General features: G+C 37.3%; 1 protein-coding gene across 2 annotated transcripts in view; it reads left to right on the top strand.

The window, feature by feature from the left end:
• The window catches only part of PKN2 (protein kinase N2), a 116,549-nt gene extending 95,261 nt beyond the window's left edge, over positions 1–21,288 (top strand). The window contains exons 9-22 of one of the 2 annotated variants that reach the window (XM_034780323.1): positions 1,261–1,404; positions 1,545–1,620; positions 1,935–2,109; positions 2,366–2,495; positions 3,023–3,159; positions 3,258–3,330; positions 3,411–3,502; positions 7,625–7,801; positions 8,780–8,842; positions 9,195–9,271; positions 11,785–11,927; positions 13,742–13,849; positions 18,705–18,785; positions 18,866–21,288. In XM_034780323.1, coding sequence (XP_034636214.1) covers positions 1,261–1,404; positions 1,545–1,620; positions 1,935–2,109; positions 2,366–2,495; positions 3,023–3,159; positions 3,258–3,330; positions 3,411–3,502; positions 7,625–7,801; positions 8,780–8,842; positions 9,195–9,271; positions 11,785–11,927; positions 13,742–13,849; positions 18,705–18,785; positions 18,866–19,069 — 1,680 coding nt within the window. In that variant the 3' untranslated portion in view covers positions 19,070–21,288. The other variant, XM_034780324.1, reaches the window with a different exon arrangement.
• The last annotated feature ends 2,726 nt before the right edge of the window (positions 21,289–24,014 follow it).

Raw genomic sequence — 24,014 nt, 5'->3', positions numbered from 1 at the left:
ACTCCTTAGTTTCAGACAGGTTTCAGCACCAGACTCATCTAATTCTCTTTTGACGTCATGGAATGGCAGACAAAAGACAATGTCGCGTTTCCTATTTTTCCATGACTACTCAATCAAGCAAAGGACATTTGGCTCTCTGCCCTCATTCCCAGTTTCAAAAAGAGCTAATCTTGTATGTTTTGTGCCCTCAAGGGACACCAGTTTTGTTACAGTATCCTTCTGTAGGTTCCATGCAGGAATCTGCAGCCCAAGCGTTATCTAAAAGTAACAAGGGGTCCCTGTCTGAACCCTTGGACGGAGAGGAGCATAGACTGAATGCTGTTGGGAGGAAAGCCAATTATTCCACCTTTTTGGGTTTACAAATGGCAAATTACCAAGATGTCATGTCTAGATATAACTACACTATGGGACTCCTAGATTTCCATCTGTCATTTTATGTCGTCCTCCCTGTTTTCTTACCCTAATCCCATGTTCACCAAAGCGAGTCCCACTTGTACCCCTTAACACATAAAAAGAGCAATGTGCTATTAGCTAGAGAGGATTAAGTCTCTCCCAAAATCAAACAGATTTGGTACCTGAGGAGAAAGGGGTAACCTATTAATTAGCTAATTCTTTCAGACTGGATTAAGGGGTGTATTGAGTAGTGTTACTTCTTTGCCAGGAAACCAGTGCCTCTTGATTTGAAGATACTCTACTAAGGCCACACCTGCCTTTGCATCCTGTCTGTCCAGGTGCCTGTTGCAAAGATTTGCAAATCAGCAACATAGAGTTCTGATGAATGAGCACAATGTTTACTTTAAAAAAAGTACGGACTTGGCATTGCAGTCCAGTGCTCAATCTGGTAAAATGATGGAGGAGTCCATTTTTGCCTAGATCTCCTCACCCACGATCCTCTAATGGGGATGCTACTTGCTAATCATCCGTAAGTGGGAATGCACAGAGACACTAGAATTAAAAAGAATGGTTATTTAATGGTAACTATTATTCTTCAAGAGTTGCCCCTACATTCACACTATGCACCCAGCTTCACCTCCGCCTTAGAGGCTAAGGAGGAGAAACTGAGGTGCCTTAGGGTGGAAGGGAGGGTGCACTCCTTTATGTAGACTGAGCCAATTACATCATCCTAATGTGAGAGTCTCCTGCATCCCCAGCTTTTGTATACAGCTGTACACCTCAACACGAGAGGAGCTAGACCCTGGAAGTATGACTGCACAGAGGCAACTAGTAAGTAACACTTCTTTTGTTTGTTTACTGTTGTAGTCACGTGAACTAGAAATTTCAGTTTATTGGCGTGATTGGAGGTCTCTGTGCGCAGTGAAGTTTCTGAGATTAGAAGATTTCTTAGACAACCAGCGACATGGCATGTGTCTCTATCTTGAACCACAGGGTACTCTATTTGCAGAGGTAAGAGCACTTAATGCAAAAACTCAACCACATTTGAAATAATTAAATTGCAGAATATTTTAAATGGCTTTTAATAAACTCTTAAGAATGCATTATATTCTGGAAGTGGAATTGTAATATACAAATTATCTGAACTGCAGGTTACATTTTTTAATCCAGTTATTGAAAGAAGACCAAAACTCCAGAGACAAAAGAAAATTTTTTCAAAACAACAAGGTAACAATTTTTTAGGAAATAAAATTAAATTATAAAACTAAAAATGTACTACAGATTTGCATGTTTTTATGCACAGTCCTAAAATATAATTGCAAATAAAGTTGGTGATAGTTAAATCTTTAATATGACATTCAAAAATGTTTGTTTAGAATTATACAGTAGCATTTAATGGTAAATTGTTGAAAATTGCTAAGGAACATGACAAATTCAGTTTGTTCTCCATAAATTATAAACTGATGAATTTTAATTATAGCTTTTGGTGATATGTAAAGAAATTACTTGTGCTCTATTTTCTTTATTCACAATATCTACAGGCAAAACATTTCTCAGAGCTCCTCAAATGAATATTAATATTGCCACTTGGGGAAGGCTGGTGAGAAGAGCTATTCCTACAGTAAATCATTCTGGTACCTTCAGCCCTCAAGCTTCTGGGCCTGCTACTGTGCCAGTGGTTGATACATGCATTCCTGAACTATCACGGTCAGCTAGGTAAATGTCTAAGATTTTGAAGCCAGATTTACATACAAAAGTAATGGTGTAATTCTTATTTACTCATGTAAATGAAAAATCTTCCTTATTTATTCTACAAAATTTAAACCTTGACATTTTCTAGTTGAACATCCATTTGTTGTATTTATTTAAAAAAGGAAAAAGTAAGATTTTCTAAAAACACATTAAAACAGGTTTTTTAATACTAGTAAAACAGTCTCCATTGTACTCTGAGTGTGTTTGTTTTTTTTGTAAGTGACTCGCCTGTAGCCAAACTGGACTTTGAACTTGAACCTGAACCTCCGCCTGTTCCACCCCGTGCATCGTCCCTTGGAGAAATATGTGACTCTTCATCTGAGAAAAAGGGACCGGATACACCCATTCAGGCAGGACATTTAAACTAGTCATAAAATGTTGCATAGCATGTCACATTTTTAATCAAGTATTTAATATTTGTGTTACAACATTTTGTAGTTACAATGCATTTATTTCCTTCTGTTTTAAATAGAGAATGCTACAATTTGTATGTGTGAAATTTTAACAAATTGTACATAATTGCACATGGCATGTTTTAATACTGGCTATAGAGATTGGCCTTTTTCCATGGTTTTTAAGTGTTTATGTCACACTGTTTCCCTACTGGTAGCTTTATAGGCCCAAAACCCAATTCATGCAATTTATAGAGAAGTGTGTTAGTATTCACAAAGAGTAGAATGACTTTAGAAGAATAGGATTTAACAGAAGCCTGTCAGTAAATATAGCATTTTCGGCTCATTGATATTTTGAATTTCACACAGTTGAAGTTTTGCAGTATTTTTTACTTCTCTTTCCTTAAATATAGTACATTTCTTCATTCTTCAGCAGTCTCATTTTCTAGATCTTCAGATTTCTGTTTCTTCTATATATTTCACAGGATGCAGAAACTACTTTTGATTTTGAAAATGAGAGAGAGAGTAGTGTTTCAAAACTCCAACCTGAAATAATTTGTGACCCTGAAATTCCACACACGGACATAAAGAGTACCAACATACGAGAGCCTGAAGATAGAAGGTAAAAAACACACTAGATTTTTTGTTTTTTTGACTGTTTTGTTGTTAACCCTAACTTGAAGTTTTCTGTAACTTATTACATTCATTGCTGTTTTACAGAACACAAAGATTTCAATTTAGTCTGCAAGATTTTAGGTGTTGTGCTGTACTGGGTAGAGGTCATTTTGGAAAGGTAAATTTTTTGATGACTATAAGTGTATTCAAAAAAGAAAAACTCACTTGTTTGAATAAATCACTTATCTACTCTTTCAGGTGCTGCTGGCTGAATACAAAAACACAAATGAGATGTTTGCTATTAAAGCGTTAAAGAAAGGAGACATTGTTGCTCGTGATGAAGTAGACAGGTCAGTTTCAAGAAAGTAACTAATACATGATAATGTATATTTTTCCTGTGCAGGAAATAGTGACTGGGTTGTAAATGATCATAGATTTTAACAGAGTAATGTTACTGAGCCCAGAGTTCAGATTGTATTTAGCAGAGGAATTCTCATGTAAGGTATTTGTTTCTCAGTCCAGTTGTGTTTAATTAAACAGTAGTATTGTGGTTATACATATGAAATATTCTCAAGTGGCTACAGTAGAAAGAGAAATTTCCCATTGTAGCTGCAAATTTGATTTTCATGAGTTTTGTATCAGTCAAGAACTGTTAAGTTCATATTTATATTGGCAGGTAAAGGGAAACCTAACACACAGGAATTGGTGTTACTAGAGGCTTTCATCTTAGTCTGTTGATCTTCTGAGTGTAACTAGTCTCCTTTTTTTATTTGGGCGAGAACACAAATTACCCTACCACTGGGAGGGGCCATTATGGTATGGTCTGAGCTTACCATATTGAGGAATGTTACCTCAGCAGTCATTGCCCAAACATCGAAATGATGAGGTTAAAAAACCCTCCTGAATTCCAGGTCCCTATTCTTATGTTTAAAAAATCCTATAATTTCAGAGCCCAGGAAAAAAACATGACCTTGAGGAGAATAAAATCAAGGAGGAGGAGAAATATAGCTAAAACTAATGGTCAGCTGTTTCTCTAATACAGGCGATCTAATGAAGAAACTCATTGACTTTAGAAACTTATTCCTTTCTTAGCAGTCCAAAGTAAACCACATCTTTACTGGATCTGCAGCTCTTTCAGAATAAATGTTGAGATCTCATTCTATAGCAATTTGAGGTTTACAACAGAATGTGAAAGTCATCTCTACACTAAAATATTAATTCAAGAGTTACTTGGAAAAATAGTCCTGGAGGGGTTTTTTTTGTTTTTTGTTTTGTTTTGTTTTGTTTTTTTAAAACCACTTACTCTCAGTGAAACTTCTTGGATGGACAAAATTTCCAGCATCCTCTTCCAACAAATTACTACTACTCCATTTGGAGAGGAAATATGTGAGCAGAATGAAGGGCCTCAGAGGGAACTTCTATCAATTCTTGAAGCACTGAGTTGAGCTTGTGTGGAGTGACAATCAGTTTGTCTTAACTATTTGTATGTAGCTCTAAGAAATTTGATAACATTTGGTTATAAGCCAACAGGGGGTCCTCTCATTTTTGTCCAAAAGGAGACGTTTGCACATGCAGCATAATATCCTCTAAAACTTTTATCAAAGATCTGTTTGGGAAAACTGGGAACATACTTGATGACACTCTTCTTTTTTCAAGCAAAAGAGAGAAACAAACTGGGGAATTCTGCCCAATTTCAATGCGTAGTTCAGTAGCTAATTGAACTCTCCAAACCATGTGGCCAAGGCAGTAGAGTTTTAAAAGTCCATCTTGTGTAATAATATACAAAAAGTGGGGAAATAACTACATTACATAGACAGATATGTGTTGAGGTTCTAGGATGTTAAACCAATTAGAGCATTATGTTTGCAGTTCTCTACCAAAACTGATCTGTGTATTCATAGAAGTAAGATAATACGTTTTATTGGACCAACTTCTGTTGGTTAAAGAGACAAGCTTTAGAGCCACACAGAGCTCTTCTTCAGGTCTGCCTGAAGCAAGTACCTTCAGAGTGTATAACCCTGACAAACTGAAAGTCCATGAAACAAGTGGAATTCAGGAAGATAACTGAACAAAAGCTGCTGACCTCTGCACTGGTAGCATACATCAGATAGAATACAACATTTCCTGCTTTCATTAGAGAACGTGGATGTTTCCCCAGGAGTTCAGATCCTAAAGAAGAAAGCTGGATCGTGTGATCATTGAAGGAAACTAAGAGCAAAAAGGAAGACTGATGAAAGCAAAAGAGAGAGCAATATTCCCATATTGTGATTAAAGTGGCAAAAGAAGCTTGGCTTGAAGAACAGTGCATCAACATACAAAATCCTTTTGTGGCAAATGCCACTAGGAAGGCCTATCAAATCATCAGAACTCTTTTTCTGAAAGGATTCTTGGCAGGAAAAATACCCTTTCACCCAAGAACTCTGTAATATGAGTGAAACAAATTCTAAGTTGGAAGTGAAAAAGGCAGAGGAGATCTATACAAGAGAGCTTGATTTATCCCGATCAACTACAGTTGAAAAAGCTGAGGATGTGGTGTAGACATTGAAAAGCAGTAAAGCCCCTCGAACATACAAATACAAGCAGAATTAACAGTGGTGGAGAAGCACTCATCCAGGCATATACCGTAAGCTTGTCACTGTAATTTGGGAGTCTGGAAGACTTGGACACAGTCCCTGACAGTTCCTGTCATAAAAGGGAAGACCCAGCTATTTTGTGGAAATGTCATTGATACATCCTAGCAAAATACTGCTGCATATCATCCTGAAGAGAATTGCAGCCAAGATAGAGAACTTTCTGACTGAAGAACAAGAGGTTTTAGACCCAGAAGGGGTACAGTGGAGCAAGTGTTAAACTTGCATGTGCTATGTGAGAGAGTACTGGAGAACAATGGAAATTTTTGTGGATTTTGCTAAGGCGTCTGACAGCATATTGGACAAACCTCTTTGGGAAATCCTATGGCTGATCGGAGTTGGTGAAAATGTAATAAAGATGAAGGTAAACCTCTATGGAAGCATGATGTCTTTCGTGTTTGTGGGACTTGAGGATAGGTGCCAGCCAGGTGCTTGCTATCCATGAACCCTCTTGAACCTGTTACCTTGAAGAAATATTAAGAAGAGTCTCTGATGGAAACTTACAGGAGATGTCTATTAGTGGATAAAAAATTAGTCATCTGTGTTTCACCAGTGATATTGACCTGATTGGATTGTCACAAGAAGAGGTGCAAAAGTTGCTAGAAAGAGTAGCAATGGAAGCAGACAAGATAGATCTAAAGATATATGGTGACATCTGTTTGAAAAGGTGAAAATATTTCTATGCAAATCTGAGGACATTGGACTGTGTTGAGCACTTCAAATGTCTGTGTAGTGTGTGACTGCAAGGGATGTTAAAAATCATGTAGCGGTCAGACATAGAATTGAACTTATGACTACTGCTGCAGCAACACTCAGCCACATTCGGAGAAGTGAAGATATTACTGTGAAGTGTAAAATGAAATTACTGCAATCTCTTGCCTTCAGCATCTTATATGTATGGGAGACATGGACTTTAAGGAAACAGGACATTAAGAAGCTTTTTGCCTTTGAATTGCAATGTTATAGGGGACTGGTGCACATTATCTATACTTCACTTGTTACTAGCCAGGAGACAATCGCCCAAATTTACAACATAACTGATGACAGATATCATCAAGACAATAAGACAAAAAAAACTTGAGTTTGCAGGACATGTGGGTTGGATGAGTGGAGGAAGATTGCTGAAGAAAATTTTGCAGGGATTGGTGCCAGGGGCAAAGGGTGCCCGTGGTGTTTTTCAACTATGCGGCTGACTGGATGGGATACAGTATGGTGTGCTTCTCAAGGCTATGTGAAGACTGCAAAATATGGAGGAAGATTGCTGGCCAGTGACTCGTATTATTTACTGTTCATTGTGATTTGACTCTATGGTGCTTTGCACTATGAAAGAATATATGTGTGTGTGCATATATAGTCATGACATGCAGAAAGAAAGACAACTAAATTACAAGACTCTACATTCATGGAATGGTTTTCATAACAAACACCAGGAGTAATACTTTGGCTGTCTGTGCCCAAAATATGCAATGGAATTGTTTTCCCACTTTTTGAATATTACGTGCAAAATACAATTTGTATCAGTTGATCTTAAATATTATATTTTGTTTAAATTTGTGGGCATATTGAGAAATTCTAACAGGCATATTTTCAAAGAGTTTCATGAGATGTTAGCCATATGTCTCCCTTCAAAGTCAGTCAAGTTGTACGGTTAAAATCCTGCATTGCACTTTGAAATTTTAGTGTTTGCGTATCATATCAAATCAGAAAAAGATTCAGGTATTAAGAAAGCTTTTGGGGGGGGGCGGAAGAATGAGGGAGGTCTTGTCAATTGTTCTGCGTGTTGAAATTTGTAATATAACAATCAGTGTTAAATTTTGCTATTAAAATATTTTCTGTTTGCAGCCTTATGTGTGAAAAGCGAATTTTTGAAACTGTGAATAGTGTACGGCATCCCTTTTTGGTGAACCTTTTTGCTTGTTTCCAAACCAAAGATCATGTTTGCTTCGTAATGGAATATGCTGCTGGTGGAGACCTGATGATGCACATTCATACTGATGTCTTTTCTGAACCAAGAGCAGTGTAAGTGTTCACATAGTTAATACCATTAAATATTTAAAAGCTTTGATATAAATTGTTCTGTCTTTAGTGGGCTGAAAAACAAACACATACATTCAATTTTGCTTGCCTTTGCATGCTTGTGTATTGGATCACTTCACTGAGTACTGTAATAATCTTAAATGGACTAAAGATTAAAGCCTTGTTAAAATACATTCAACCCAGTTTGGTTAGAAAAAAAAAATATTTTTCTGTTTTGGTTAGAATGGTCAAAACATTTTGTAGGCTGTCAAAATGCAAGCTTATATGCCAATATGCTTAAATCTAAATTGCCTTAAAATGTAAATATGTAATATTTGTAAATGTTGTTTTGAAGGATTAGTAGTCTGTTTAAAACGTTAGCTGAAATTAAAAGATTATATAAATGCTCCAGCTTCAGTGGGAAGTGTTGGATACTCCGGCAGTGGGTGCCATAGAAGACTACAGTATAGGCAGGAGCAGCGCCAGGGTTTTTGGCGCCCTAGGCAGGGGGTCCTTCCGTGCTCCCGGTCATCGTCGGCAATTCTGCAGCGGGGGGGTCCTTCCGCGCTCCCGGTCTTCGGGGCACTTCGGCGGCGGGTCCCAGAGCGAGTGAAGGACCCGCCGCAGAATTGCCGACGACGACCTGGAGCGCAGAAGGACCCCCCGCCGCCAAAATGCCGCCCCCCCAAATCCTGGTGCCCTAGGCAACTGCCTAGGTTACCTAAATGGAAGCGCCAGCCCTGAGTATAGACAGACAAAACATGTTACAGGTTGGGCCACTTTTGTCTAAACTTTTGCCTGATAAAATTTAAAGCTTTGACTTAGAATTGTATAAAATTCTACATGTATCACGAATTAAAAAATCCTCTGAAAAGTTTCTGTATGCAGATTATCTGCACTCTTCTGAAAGTGCTTAATTAATCAATCTGTATTTTTATTAATTAAGACTGAAATTCTAGCTTTATTTAATTATTCAAACAGGTTTTATGCTGCATGTGTGGTTCTTGGACTCCAGTATTTACATGAGCACAAAATAGTTTATAGGTAAGTAATCAATACTTTCTCAAGACTGGAATTTTAACAATTTCTCCTTTTCTTAACACTGTTTTTCTTCATCTCTTCCTTGATTTGCTTACCCAAAGCATTATCTTTTTATTTCTTAAATTTCTATGCTAGCAGAAGAAGTTTGTTCTGACATACTTACTTATGAGTGTAAACCATAAGTTACTGATGAAAGTCTTAAATCAGGAAAGGGGTAACTAAAATTTAAGAGGGACATTGCACTACTCTTTTATTTTTAAATAATTTTTTTACCTTAGAATGAATTATTATTATTATTGAGTACCACTATAGGCATATCAGTAATTCCATTTTACTTTCAAATATCATTTTTTAGAGATTTGAAGTTGGATAACTTATTGCTGGATACAGAAGGATTTGTGAAAATAGCCGACTTTGGCCTTTGCAAAGAAGGTAACTGCTTTTCTTTTAAATGATTTTTCAATAGGATTACACTTGACGGTTAGCAGATAAGCAGTCCTAGAGATAGGAGCACCTAGCATATTTACTCTGTCTATATATCACTGTGGAAAAATATCTCTGGGATCTTCTCAGCTGGAGAACAGTGAAAGCAAAAGACCCTCAGTGGGGAGATCACCTGAGTGTCTGCTATGATGGCTCCCCTCTTCTTTCTGTCAGAATGACTACGGAAGAGGGATATTACTTTGTCATATCTGCTTGTTAACAATAAGTCCTATCACATTTTGCTAAACAGTACTTTGTCCTGTTACAAGCATCATCCAATAATATCTAGAAGCATTCATTTTCTTCCCATCTACACCAAGTCACTGTTCCCTTCTCACTAATTCATTGTCCACTTCCAACAACTTTCAAATATCTCACACCACTAAGTGCAGTGAAGTAGCTCCCTAAATAGAGCACCGCTCAAAATAGGGAAATATCTTCAAAAGGACGCTCATTGTAATAGTCAGTTTCTGGCATCTAGCTGCTGGAGGTGCTTTCTTGCAAATGAGACATAAAACAGATCTAGCAGCCATAATTCAGATTCTCTGCCTACACTGGGAAATGTGTCCCCTTTTCCAACAACTCAGTGGGGGAGAGGGAATGGCCATCAACAGGAGGAATCTAACTGGATTTGTTTCCTTCTTTTCCAGCTTGCTTTACTTGTCCGACAACTTTCCAGGTCCCAGCACTGTGGGAAATGGAATTTAGTAAATTGAGGGCAGTAGGTCAAAGATTACAGTTGAATTATTTGCATATCTTTGATACTAGTTATGCGACTATTCCACTATAAACAAAAACTTCCTAGAAATTGACAAAGGGTCATGTTATAAATGTAAAAGATCAATGAGAGACAGATTTCCTCATTTTTCAGTAAAGTCAAGCTCTATAGGACACTTATTAACATGGAGAATCATTCTTTTTCTTTGCAGTTCACCTTTAAAGTTTGGCACAGAGTTTGTACCCACAACCTCCTAATACCACAACAGTCCTTGGTGCCATTGCCATAATGCTAATCCTACATTTTCTGCAGATGTAATATTTGGGGGCATGGGGTAAAAAAGCATGAAGACTGCACTAGTACTGTATAATTGTTCAGAAGCATGTTTTGGGAGACGGAATGTTGTACGTCACTCTGAAGGTGTGAGCAGTCCATGCATGCTTCCTTGTGGTCTGATACGGTGTTGCAGATGAGCTGCACCTTAATTTCCCCAAGCAGAGCAGCAGTAGATTCACTTTAACAGCCCAAGGCACAGAGAAGCCACCGTAAGTTAACCAAATGCCATGTCACTTTTTAAGCAGGTTTCTGGACAGGAATCATTGCAACGAACAGTTCATCAGGACTATTATTCAGGGCTTCCAAATTTACAGTTCACACCAAAGTCTTTGTCAGCTTAGGCTTATCTATAGGCGCCTGAGAGAAAGCACCACTCACAGCAGCCAGCTTGGCTTCTACTCCCCTCAACTTCTGTGTGTTTAAATAGCCCAGCCCCAGGAAGAGACAGGGCCTACTTGATTATCCCTAGGCTGTTGGCTCCAGCCTGTCCCTTAAAGAGGTAGTACACTTTTCCCCATACACTTTCACAGTCCCAACCATCTTGATGCCCTTGAGTATTAGTATCATGGCTCACATATATACATAGTGATGTCTACAGTAATACCATTAGTCAGCACTGGTGCAACATACAGCACCTATCCCAATAGGGGCCTGGTTTATAACTAGGGCCCCTAGGCACCGGGGTAATACAAATAATAATCATTGCAACTTTAACCAAGATTTGCTATATTGCCTCATTTATATACTGTGTATACCTTCAGCTAAATTCTGTGCAAGACTTTCTCGGACTTCGATATGCTAGAATCTGGTAAAAGAAACCCTAATAATTTAAAGTATAGTTCTGCTGTGAAAAACGATTATGTAAAATGAAACCTTATTCAGCAGATTCACTCACTGTGCATATTAATCTTTTTTGCTTATTTGAGTGTCAAAAGTAAGTGTGTGCTACTTTTTACTTCTGTTACCTGCTCTGGTTGCAGTGCTGCAAATGACAAATGTGTTCTATTTCCTCTTGTGTGCCACCAGAATTGTTTACAAAGTTCCACTTTGTTGCATCTCTACAAGGGCATTGTCTTCAATGTGATGACCAAGGTGTAACTGAGGGGCTAATTTGGCTTGCAGAATCATCATTACTGGTAGTCATGTACAAACAGAGAATCCAGGTTAATGCACAGGGCCAAGATGGTGTTTGCATGGCTGGCAAATGGGGGAAAGATTTGTAAACTGAGCTCATTTGTTGAAGTCATCAGCACAAACATGGAGCCAAACAATCTTTTTTTTTTTTCTTCTTCTTCTTCTTTACGTAGTTGCTTTGAAGAATAAATCTTATTGACTGAAGCAGTTGTTTACTTGGAAGGGGAGTAGTAAGAATACGGCTTGTTTCTTATGAAAATCGTAATTTTTTCAGGAATGGGATTTGGAGATAGAACAAGCACCTTCTGTGGCACTCCAGAATTTCTTGCACCAGAAGTGTTAACAGAAACATCCTACACAAGAGCTGTGGACTGGTGGGGTCTTGGTGTACTCATCTATGAGATGCTAGTTGGGGAGGTAAGCACTGTTGTAGCAAAAAAAATGTGATACGCACATCCAAGTCTTATGGAGTAAGCAAGTTTACAAAACCTAGCATGATTACAAAAATAAACTCGATATCTCAAGCTCTCGAATTCTAGAATGTCCTACCTTTTTAAGCTTACAGCTATTGTATCATATAGGCCTGGTTCCATATCCTGTATTTTGTATGGATTTTTATGGTGTAATGAGAAAACTTGAAGGTGTAGCTTTTTGTTGTTATTAAAAATAGAGGAATAGAAAACACCATAGGCTATAGGCCAGATCTTCAGCAGGTATAAATCATTGTAGCTCATTGACTACAGTGGCACTATACAGTTTGAATACCATACTTACTCATTCATAACTTTCAAGCCACTTAACCAGTTATCTTCAGATTAGACTGAGTATGAGGGAGATTTACCAAAACAAGGTTGAAGTTCTAGCATCAGCCATTTTTAACACTGGAGCATGCATGCAATTTCAGATCAGAACATATGGAAAAAGTATTGGATTCTTTTTTTAAAGATCAAAGATTGTAAACCAAATTGTTTTGTTTATTTTTAAACAAAATTAGATAAACAAAAAAACAATATACCACAACTTTGGCCTGAATGCAAGCATGGAAAATTTCAACTTAACAGTTTTGGGGAGAAAATCATGAAATTCTGAAGAAGGGGAAAAGTTACAATGGAAGTTGGAATTCAGCCTTAAACTGTAATATGCTCTCGCAGCAACCTGCAGGTCATGATGCGAGACACATTTATTTAGCATTTGACTTACTGTTTTTCTCTTGAGAGACAAGGTAGTTGTGGTAATCTCTCTTATTGGGACCAATTTCTGTTGATGGCTTGTTCCTTCCCCCAACAGAAGTTGGTGCAATAAAAGATTCACCTACCTTCTCTCTTTTTATATCCTCAAAGCTCATAACATGGTTACAACAACACCAATTTGGTCTTCACACTTTTTGTGAATGTCCTATCTAATTTGTTTTCTTTGTAGTAACCTAGAAATTCTGCACCACAGACGTTAGCATATATAAATGATTATTACCTCCCCTCCTGCCCTAATTGCAAAAACTCCTTAAAGGTGATACAACTGCTAAAGTTGAAAAACAGTAATAGAGAAGTATTTATTAATAATAACTGTCTTTAATGCCATGCGCATTTTGTCCTTTTAGAAAAAAAGTTAATCACACAACCTACTTCTGTCCTTTTTCATCTTCCCCCCAAACTAGTCTGTTTCTTCAAATGGAAATGAAGCGTGCCAACACCATATGACCTACAAATGGTCCATAAACCACAGTTTAAAACTGCTGGGTGGTATGATGTGGTAAATGTTTTATCCAAACGAATTTGGGATGACCACATTACCTTGGAGTGGCAGCCACCCGAAACAAGTACTAATAAATGCTTTACCACATTAGATAGTTTATTATTTATGCCTCAGTGCACAGGAAAACTATTTTATAAGTGTGTGTTAAAAAAACAAACATCCAAAAAAAAAAAAAGATTAAGGAACAATATTTTGTGGCCTGCCTTGTCTGTCTATAAAAAGTATTACTATCGCATTTTCCCCTATAGAAAGCTACATTATCTATTACAGGGAGAGGGGAAATAATTTGACACACTGAGACATCTAACTCTAAACTGGCAGCTGAATGTGAAATAAGGCAATTGTGCTCCTTTTTGCTATATCTTAAATACGGCAGCAGCAACAAATTGCTTTAGTTTATTTAGAAACAATAGGTTGATTTTAAAATTTAGCTTCCAAAAATGAGATTTTTTTTTTTTTTTAAAACTACTTTATCATAGTCACCCTTCCCTGGAGATGATGAAGAAGAGGTTTTTGACAGTATTGTAAATGATGAAGTAAGATATCCACGGTTCCTTTCTACAGAAGCCATCTCTATAATGAGAAGGGTAAGATTATAGGAAACAGTGAAATATTTTCATTTTTTTGTTGTCTTATTATTGTTTTCCTTGAAGAGGGGAATTTAAGTGCCTGCATTACATTTGACATTGTTTTCGTCAGATTGGTTTCAGTACTGCTTCACTAATGTTACTTTTTAAAATCAGCCTCACCATTTTGGTCTAACGTGAAACTTAAGTGTTTGACTATTTATTTACATTCTCTAGTTAGTGTAAAAAAAAATTCATTTTCATTCATTAAAACTTCTTACATCACATTTTTGTAATTATTTAAACCTTTTGTTAATCCCTTAACACTGACCCAATTTCTTCTAGACCCTTGCTTTCCCATCCACATTTAGCTAGGAAATTCTTCTGGTTCCTTTTGTAACAGAACACCTTCCCAGTTACTCACACGGTAGCTCAGTACTTCATGAGTATTCTATGCTAAGAAAAGACTGGGATTTTCACATTTCATTCTGTCAGGGGTTGGAAATACCACATACACTACATCTAAAGACTCTTCTCATAAGAATGGGAGAAGGTGCACAATTGTGTAGACACAGCATAAGTGAAATACCTTAGGCTAAAGGGTGCAGCCATATGCTCAACTAATATACAGTGTGTTTTTCCAATAGTATAAGAATTTTGGCCAGACACACCAGGGCAAACCCTTAAGAAAAAGGCATTGCATTGGCAATGTCCGGAAAGAACAGACAGGACCATTACTTTTCATCCAGAAAATGTGCAAAATGAACTTTATTTTGCTCAAATTAACCTCAGAAAACCGATTCCAGTACAATACCTGAGTAGACACTGCATGCAGTTTTGTGTTTCAAACAGAATGCTTGGGTCATTAGATCACCCCCTCTGGTGAATTGGGTTATTTCATTTATCTGCCTTCTGAGATGCTAAATTATTTCACTGTTTAGGAGGGACAGAAGATAATTTTGCTAACAAATATTTAACCTTAAAATTAAAGGAAAGAAATTATATACAGCAGATTAAAAAGCCCCTGTCAGTTCTCTCTTGAAATGATTACAGAGCTTTGTTCCTTTAAATCTTACACTTAAAATCAAGTATCAGAGGGGTAGCCGTGTTAGTCTGAATCTGTAAAAAGCAACAGAGGGTCCTGTGGCACCTTTGAGACTAACAGAAGTAAGCTACTTCTGTTAGTCTCAAAGGTGCCACAGGACCTTCTGTTGCTTTTTACACTTAAAATGTTTAAATTGCTGGATAAAGCATACTGTACAGAGTCATAGGACTCAACCTAAAACTATTGACATCTATATTTAAATCTTTTCCATATGCACTAGATTTAAACTGACCCCATGTAGATAATCTCTTATTAAGAGGAAGAGAACTCCAGTCTAATACACCAGTAAAAGAAGACTGCACTATTTAAGATTGTGTTACAGGATCTTTCAGTCTGAAACTGGGCACTTCACTTCATCCCTTCTGTCTATACCAGATAGTTGCATCCCCAGGAGGCTTAGCTATTCTCCTACAGTATTCGGGCAATAAAATACATCCAAGCAGTTCCCAATCCTTCATAGTAGGGCTGTCAATTAATCGCAGTTAAGTCATGCAATTAACTTAAAAAAAATTAATCGTGATTAAAAAGATTAATCACAGTTTTAATCGCACTGTAAAACAATATAATACCAATTGAAATTTATTAAATATTTTGGATGGTTTTCTACATTTTCATATATATTGTATTGAACTCAAAGTATATATTTTTATTATAAATATTTGCATTGTAACAAGTACTGTAGTGCAATCTCTTTGCTGTGAAAGTGCAGCTTACAAATGTAGATTTTTTTTGTTACATAACTGCACTCAAAAACAAAACTCTGTAAAACTTCAGAGCCTACAAGTCCACTCAGTCCTACTTCTTGTTCAGCCAATCGCTCAGACAAACAAGCTTGTTTACATTTGCAAGAGATAATGCTGCCTGCTTCTTGTTTACAATGTCTCCTTAAAGTGAGAACAGGCATTTGCATGGCACTTTTCTGGCTGGTATTGCAAGGTCTTTACCTGTCAGATATGCTAAACATTCGTATGCCCCTTCATACTTTGGCCACCATTCCAGAGGACCTATTTCCATGCTGACGATGCTCATTTAAAAAAAAAAAAAAAAAGCGTTAATTAAAGTTTGACTGAACTCCTTGGCAGAGAATTGTATGACCCCTGTTCTGTTTTGCCCACATTCTGCCATATATTTCATGTTATAGCAGTCTCAGATGATGATCCAGCACGTTATTTATTGTAAGAACACTTTCACTGCAGATTTGACAAAATGCAAAGGTACCAATGGAGATTTCTAAAGATAGCTACAGCACTTGACCCAAGGTTTAACAATCTGAAGCGACTTCCAAATTCTGAGAGGGACAAGATGTGGAACATGCTTTCAGAAGTCTTAAAAGAGCAACACTCCGATGCAGAAACTATAGAACACGAACCACCAAAAAAGAAAATCCACCTTTTGCTGGTGGCATCTGACTTAAATAATGAAAATGAACATGCGTCAGTCCACACTGCTTTGGACTGTTATCAAGCAGAACCCGTCATCAGCATGGACGCATGTCCCCTGGAATGGTGGTTGAAGCATGAAGGGACATATGATTCGTTAGCGCATCTGGCGCGTAAATATCTTGCGACGCCTTTCTCACTTTCAAGTGATATTGTAAACAAGAAGCAGGCAGCATCTCCTGCAAATGTAAACAAACTTGTTTAAGCAATTGGCTGAACAAGAAGTAGGACTGAGTGGACTTGTAGGCTCTAAAATTTTACATTGTTTTATTTTTGAATGCATTTTTTTGTACATAATTCTACATTTGTAAGTTCAACTTTCATGATAAAAAGATTGCACTACAGTACTTGTATTAGGCGAACTGAAAAATACTATTTTTTTTACCATGCAAATACCTGTAATCAAAAATTATAAAGTGAGCACTGTACACTTTGTATTCTGTATTGTAATTGTAATGAATATATTTGAAAATGTAGAAAACATCCATAAATATTTTTGTAATTGCATGATTAATCGCAATTAATTTTTTTAATTGCTTCACAGCCCTTCTTCATAGATTTTAAAGCCAGGAAGGACCAGTGTGATAATATAGTCTGACCTCCTGAATAACACATAAGCCATAGAATTTCACCTAAGAATTCCTGTGTCAAGCTCAATAACTTCTGGTTGAACTACCGCATATCTTCTGGTCTTTAAATCAACATTAGATGTCTTTTCAGAAGTGATGGAGAATCTAACACTTTTTCCTTCGTAAATTGTTCAAATGGCCAATTATTTTCGCTGCTTAAAAATAGTTGTTCCTTATTTCAAGTTTGTGTAGCTTCAGTTCAACAAGATAGATCACTTTGCCTTTGTCTGCTGTCTATCAGAAATCCCCAGGTACTTACCGACAGTGATCAAGTCATGTCTTAACCATCTCTTTGATAAGAGAAAAAGATGGTGGTTCTTTAGACTCTGACTGTAAGGTTGGTTTATCAGACTGATCATTTTTATTGCTCTTTACTGAACCTTTCCCAATTTTTCAATATCCTTCCTGAAGTCTGAACACTAGATCTTAGACACAGAATTCCAGTAATAGTCTCATTAATGCTGTATACAAAGATAATAGCACCACCTTACTATTATTCTATATTCCAATTTCTACCTCCAAGAGTTGCATTACTTTTCTTAGTCGCAATATCCCATTTGAGAGCGCACATTCAGTTGGTTATCCACTATGATCCCCTAAGTCCTTTTCAAAGTCCGTTCTTTCTAGGATATAGTCCCCTCACATCTTGTAAATGTGATCTTACTTTGCATTTAGCTTCATTAATACATGCCAGGAAATGGGACTTCCTTTTTGTTCAATACACAGGTTGTATGGAAGGGAACAGAAGCCTTGCAAGTCCAGTCCAAGGTGGATGAAATTACTTATTATGGAAAGTTGCAAAGGAAGTCATAAAAGTGACCATTAGCATTCATTTCATTCATGCTATGGTGACTTCATGGGCAAAAAGATATTGGTTATCCTATGAAATTATACAGAAATAGTAGTACCTCTGCACTCCTTCACCTCAGTGGCTAATACTGCTTTTAGATGGTGGGTTATCTAAGCCATTGCTGACCATTGAAACTTTTCTTATGCTGCTGATCTGTCCTTAGCCCAATGAAAGAGATGGGCCTTACAGAATAGTCACTCCAAACTGGACACTTAGGGAAGACACTTATTGGCAAGAGCAGCGTTTTCCCATGTGATCATCCAGGACCTGTGTTAGGACTTGCCTGTTAAAGATATAGCAGATATTAGTTATCCTCTTAGTTTTAACTCGTTCTGTTCAGGCCATGGATGAGTGTGGTATGTGACACTTTAAATGTCTGTTCTTCGGTTTTGTTTTATTAGAACCTTAACACACGCATAGAATTGTGTTGTTGGCTTATGGGCTCATCTATAGAATAACGTGCTTCTACATAGAGATGAGAATTTAGTTTCTAGGGTTTGCAGTGACTGGAAGTATCTCACATTTCCCTCTAATGTCCTTCTTCTGCAGCATAGCATGAAGCAGTTTTCAGCCTTTTCTGACAAAACTGAACTCTGTGAAATGGGGTATGGGGAAATATGGATGTTGTAAGGATCCACTTTCTCCCAGGTTAAATGAGGAAAAAGATGACAAGCTGATGTAAATTTTACAATTTGTAAAGAAATTAAGCAGTTTTAGAGTTTCTCTGCCTCTTCTGTGAGTACTCTTTTCCAGTAAATCTAATCTCCTTGCTCCTTTAGTCTGTACTATCAGCTACCTAGTATATATTTTTTCCCCAATTTTGAGTGCTAAGATCTTCAAAATGTTTTGTTAGCTGCTACGAAGAAATCCAGAGCGGCGTCTTGGAGCTGGTGAGAAAGATGCTGAGGATGTGAAAAAGCATCACTTCTTCCGGGTATGTAAAAGCTAGTGTAGTTTGTAAAACATTAATTCTCAGCAAAGCAGGAAACTAACCAACAATTGATTGTTTTACAGCTAATAGATTGGAATGCTTTGCTGGCTAAGAAAGTGAAGCCCCCTTTTGTACCCACCATTAGAGGAAGAGAAGATGTTAGTAATTTTGACGATGAATTTACCTCAGAAGCACCTATTCTCACTCCACCCCGGGAACCAAGGATACTTTCAGAAGAAGAGCAGGAAACGTTCAGAGATTTTGATTACATTGCTGATTGGTGTTAATTTCTAGACACTGTGAAATCATAGCTAACTGGCTCACAAGAATGCCTCTCAGAAGAATACCGGCCCTTCAGTTGCTCTCTGTGCCACCTGTAGCTTCTGATTTTTATTCACATGAAGATTCTTTAATGTACTGTTTTTAATACTCTTGTGAAGAGTGGCCTCCTTGTCATACTTTTATCTGAGCACTGGAAAGCAGTTCTATAGAGTTGTTAAGCTGAGTTGGTGAATACAGGCCACATTAAGCTCTCACATGGACACATTTGGATCTGTACTGTAATTTTTACTTTTTTACAGCAGATAACATTGTAAAATACATGCCTTAAGTGGGGGGAAACAGATTTTGAGCTAGATTGATAACCATTTAACTTTATTCAGACATGTTAAAATAGAAATTGGGGTGCTATTGACATTCATGAGAATGATTTTATCTGGAGAAGGCAAATGGTCAGTTTTTTTAAAATTACTGTAATGTCCAAAAATGTTTAATTTTAGACTTATGCACACTTTCAGCTTGAGTTTTAAAATAATGGAAATTAAGAACTGATGCCTTGTTTTGTAAATTTTCTATGGTATTTATTAGAAAAAAGTGTTAAATGCCTTGCCTTTGTGAGAACAGTAAAAGTGCTTCCATAAAAACAAAACAGACAGGTCCTGAAAGTTTACCAAAGCCACTTGCCAAACAGTTTTTGCCTTTAAGCATGGCTTTAAAAAAGGAAGGGGGGAAAAAGACTCAGCAGATATGAAGAATGTAGTAAGAATGTCGGTTCAGTCTTATCAATACTGTACGTGTTCCCAAGTCCATCTACTTCTGTACTCTTGAAATCCAAGCCTTTTTCCACTAATTGGACAAATCTTAAGTTAATCATAATATACTTGGCTATCTAGTTCATCTTGTCTGCTATATATCATATCTTTAAAAAACAGATTTTCAATGTATACATGGTGTGAACATGTATATTTGGAAGTTGTAATGCATTCTTAATTGCAGGCATGTAATTTAATTGTACCACTTCATGAATTTTGCACAGTGGCCATGTGAACACATCATAGAACTCTGATTTAATAGACTAACATTTGTATACATTTTGGGCCACTGAATTCCAGAACTTAGATTGGCAATTACTGAGGGTAAAAGCAATATGTTATAACAGAATGTATAAATATTTTTGATAAGTGTATATTTTATAAACCTCAACACTAAAAACTGTACCTCAAAAGTCAGTTTAGACCAGATACTGTATGTGCTTTTAAACTCTGTCAGAGACCTATTTTTGGCTGTCAGTGTTCTATAGGTAAACAGCCACTCTTGGAAAACAAGTTTCCAGTGTTTTCCTTAACTCACTAATAACATTTATATTTGATCCTGTGCTTGCTTCTTGTAGGTTCATCCTGGTCTCTGGAGAGCAAATGGTTAGCAAAGACACTAAGAATCTGAAGTCAAATGAGTGCAGATTGTGGAATTAAATATTCCAAATAAAATATATAAAACTCAAACCATGTTGATCTTCAAAGAATGGAGTAGTGAAACTCCAAGGTGTTACTTTTGAAAAGTGAACCTTTTGTAAGTAAATGACTGTTGATTAGAACACTACTGATCAGAAGTCCTGAACCAAGAGGCCTGTGGGAAGAAAGTGGGTTGATAAACTTGAATAATGTACAAGACAACTGCCTTTTAGGCCAAAAGGAAGAATGGCAACAGGACAGAATATAGAAATTATGTGTTTGGTTTATTAAATAAAGGTCTTAAAGTGGGAACAATATAATTTAACTTGTTTCAAGATGCTGATTATCTTTGAGGTGAGAAAGAAAACTTTAAATTTAACACTAAACACTTTTGAGGTACAGTCTGTTTACCCTTTTGGGCTCCCAAATATATATATAGAAAGTATCTAAAAGAGGATGCTTAGATTTTTAAAAAGCACCCTGGGAAATACCTTTTTGTAACTACATCTTGTACAGAATTATTTTTCATCTAAGTAAATCACTAAAAAAAAAAAAAGTTAGGGCAGGGTATGTTCACACAGTTAAGCTGAAAGAAAGCACTAATTTTATCTCTGTAGTTTTTTAAAATTATTTTTAGGCAGATTAAGATTTTAAACTAGATTGTAAATATATTTTGCTATACTTTATCTGTATGTGGCTGCTCAAGCACTTTGTAAGGAAATTAGGATATTTTAGAATGGTACACTATGCATTAAAATGAAATGTGCCTTTACCAATGTCATTCTAAGTGTTTTGCAGTCATTAATATCACAAATTAAAGTTTAAATAGTTTGTAACTTGTGTCCCAAACATGATTTTACTGGTTGATTGAGTAGTGACTTACATATTTCACTTTTTCCCCCCCACAGATATCTTTCTGAATATTTAACTTTTGTTACTAAGTGCCACTTACTTTACAGTGGTATGCAGTTCTAGGGAGATTAATCTGTGGAAGAGCACCCTTTATAATAGCTTAATGTTAACAGGGACAATGGTATTTAAAGATTGTTTTTAAATTAATAGGAACATGGTTGATTCCTGACTAAGCAAAACCAAACTTTACCATTGTTCATTTTAATTAGTATGAAGACAGTAGGCATTGCTCATGTGCGGCTATAGGGGTCTATAAGCTACTTTAAATCTAAATGTCCAGGTCATTGGTGGTGTGGTACAGGAACTCTGCCCCTTCACTAATTGGGCTGATAGAGAGCATGCATCATGTGCTGTACTATTTCATTCTTTCCTAAATAGGTGCCTTGATAAGCTGGACCATGAGTATTCTGAACCTAAAAAGCCACTCTCCTTTCCAGAGAGCAGCCCAAGGGGACCAGAGTAGGAGATTTCATGTTTCTTTACATATTTAAAAAAAAATTACCACCACCACCCCCCATAAAACATCAGGACCATTCTTTAGTCAGTTGTGACAGTTGATTTCAGTGTAGCATCTCATACTTTCTTGTAGAAGTATAAGGTTAATGTTCCAGAAGCCTTGTGGTGCTCTCCACCAATAGATTTCACACAACTGGTATAGAAAAAATGGTGTAATTGTAACTACATGTACAGTGACCAGCAAAAGCATGTATTCTGAATTATTAGGGTACCACCATTCAGAAGAGGCTAAGCTTTTGGCCAAGGTTTTTTTAAATAAACCAGAGGTCCTTAGTCTGCAGATCATGGGTGGGGTGTGCATAGTTCTGTCAGGGTGGCAGCATGAGAAGGAAGGGCCACCCACCTAATTAGTGGAGCCCCACCTGCACAGCTCCACTAATTAGATGCCTGGACCCTGGAGAAGAGGTGGGGGCATTGGAGAAAATAGGAGGTGGGGGAGAAGATGGCCCTCTCCCCCACCACCACAGCTACAGATGAGGTTGGGAAAGAAGGCATATCCATTACATTAGAAAGGTGACTACTGAGATTAAAAGCACTATATAAAAAGACTTTGTGCTTTACAATAATTAGCTAATGATACAAATGTTTGGGATGTTCATTAAGTGGTCCATGGGGGGGAAGTTTGTGTTGCTGTTTAGACCTGTGGTTCTCAATGTGACATGCATGGAAGAACTCATGGTTAAGAAACTTTCAAGAGTATCTAGGTGAGTTAAGCTCCAAATTGTATATAACTAGCAGTTTTATCCTAGGATCTTGTTTTTAAAAAGATGCTTATAAAGCACCACCAGGGCAAAAAGTGGGATGAAAATATTCTAACCTAACCCCTATTTACTCCTGAAGTAGGACTGAGGTATCCAAAGGAAGTTTTTTTCTAGGCCTCGCAGCCTTTATCTGCTTCCTCTCCTTCAGTAATGGACTAGCTTCAACCTTGAATGGTTTGTAAGAATTGTTAGACCCTTGCATGATCTTTCTCCCAAAGGGGTTCTCCTGGACAGCTCTTCTAAAGGCAACACCTTGCCTCTAAGAAACCTATCAAACTTTCCATCCAGTTACCAGTGTTGCTCTCTTCTGTATGTTAAGTACCTTTTACTTTCAGAAAAATCTTCTATAGCACCTCTATTCTAGCCTCTGGCAGGCTAGAAAAATCATTAAACATTGAGGAAATGAAGGCCTAAGCATTACCTTTACTCTGTTTCAGACTAGTAAAAGGCTTTTGCTGGGTATGGAAAGGCTAAGGGGAAGTTTTACATCTTGGCACTAGCTTTTTAGCTAAATGGGAACACACAATATGTTAACTTGGTTCAGTTAACATAAAAAGCAACAGTACAACTTTGCTTCAGGTATATTTATTCAAGAGCAACATTCATATTAAGCTTTCAGATCAATTCTGCCTTGTAGAGATGAGGAATAATACACTTTATTACAAGCCTCCCATACTTCTACCTTACCTCAGTCCCCTTCAAGGCACAAAAATCCTAGAACTAGAGAGCAGTTTGAAGTGGCTAGAGGGTTGCCTCACTGCCACTACAGCAATCCTCAAAGCAGGCTCCTACTTTTCTTCTCTCTGGTCTTCAACAGTTTACCACATTCTGTCTGTGCTGGAGGGGCAGGCAGGATGACATCTCCCTCATTCCCAAATTTTATGTAAAATGCTTCTTTAGGTCTAAAGCTAAAAAGTTCTCTGGATTACCTATGAAGGTGACCTACCTTACAGTACATCTATACTTACTTCCTGGTCTGGATGTAAGCAACTGATCTTCTGGGATTGATTTATCACATCTTGTCTAGACGTGAAAAATCAATCCCAGATTGATCCCGGAAGTGCTCACCGTCGACATCAGTACTCCAGCTCAGCAACAGGAGTACACAGCATTGACGGGGGGGTCCTGCCTGCAGAATCTGGACCCACGGTAAGTTCGGACTAAGGTACTTTGAATTCAGCTACATTAACATAGCTGAATTTGCGTACCTTAGTCTGAAGTGGGGGGTTAGTGTGGACCAGGCCTTATAGTACTTTCCACTTGAAAATGTATGTCCCTGCAAAGTTTTTAAAAATCAACTCTTAAAATGAGTG

The sequence above is a fragment of the Trachemys scripta genome, chromosome 8 (assembly GCF_013100865.1).
Source record: "Trachemys scripta elegans isolate TJP31775 chromosome 8, CAS_Tse_1.0, whole genome shotgun sequence".
NCBI lineage: Eukaryota > Metazoa > Chordata > Testudines > Emydidae > Trachemys > Trachemys scripta.
The sequence above is the reverse complement of the archived record's forward strand: the minus strand, read 5'-3'. Positions and strand labels throughout refer to the sequence as shown.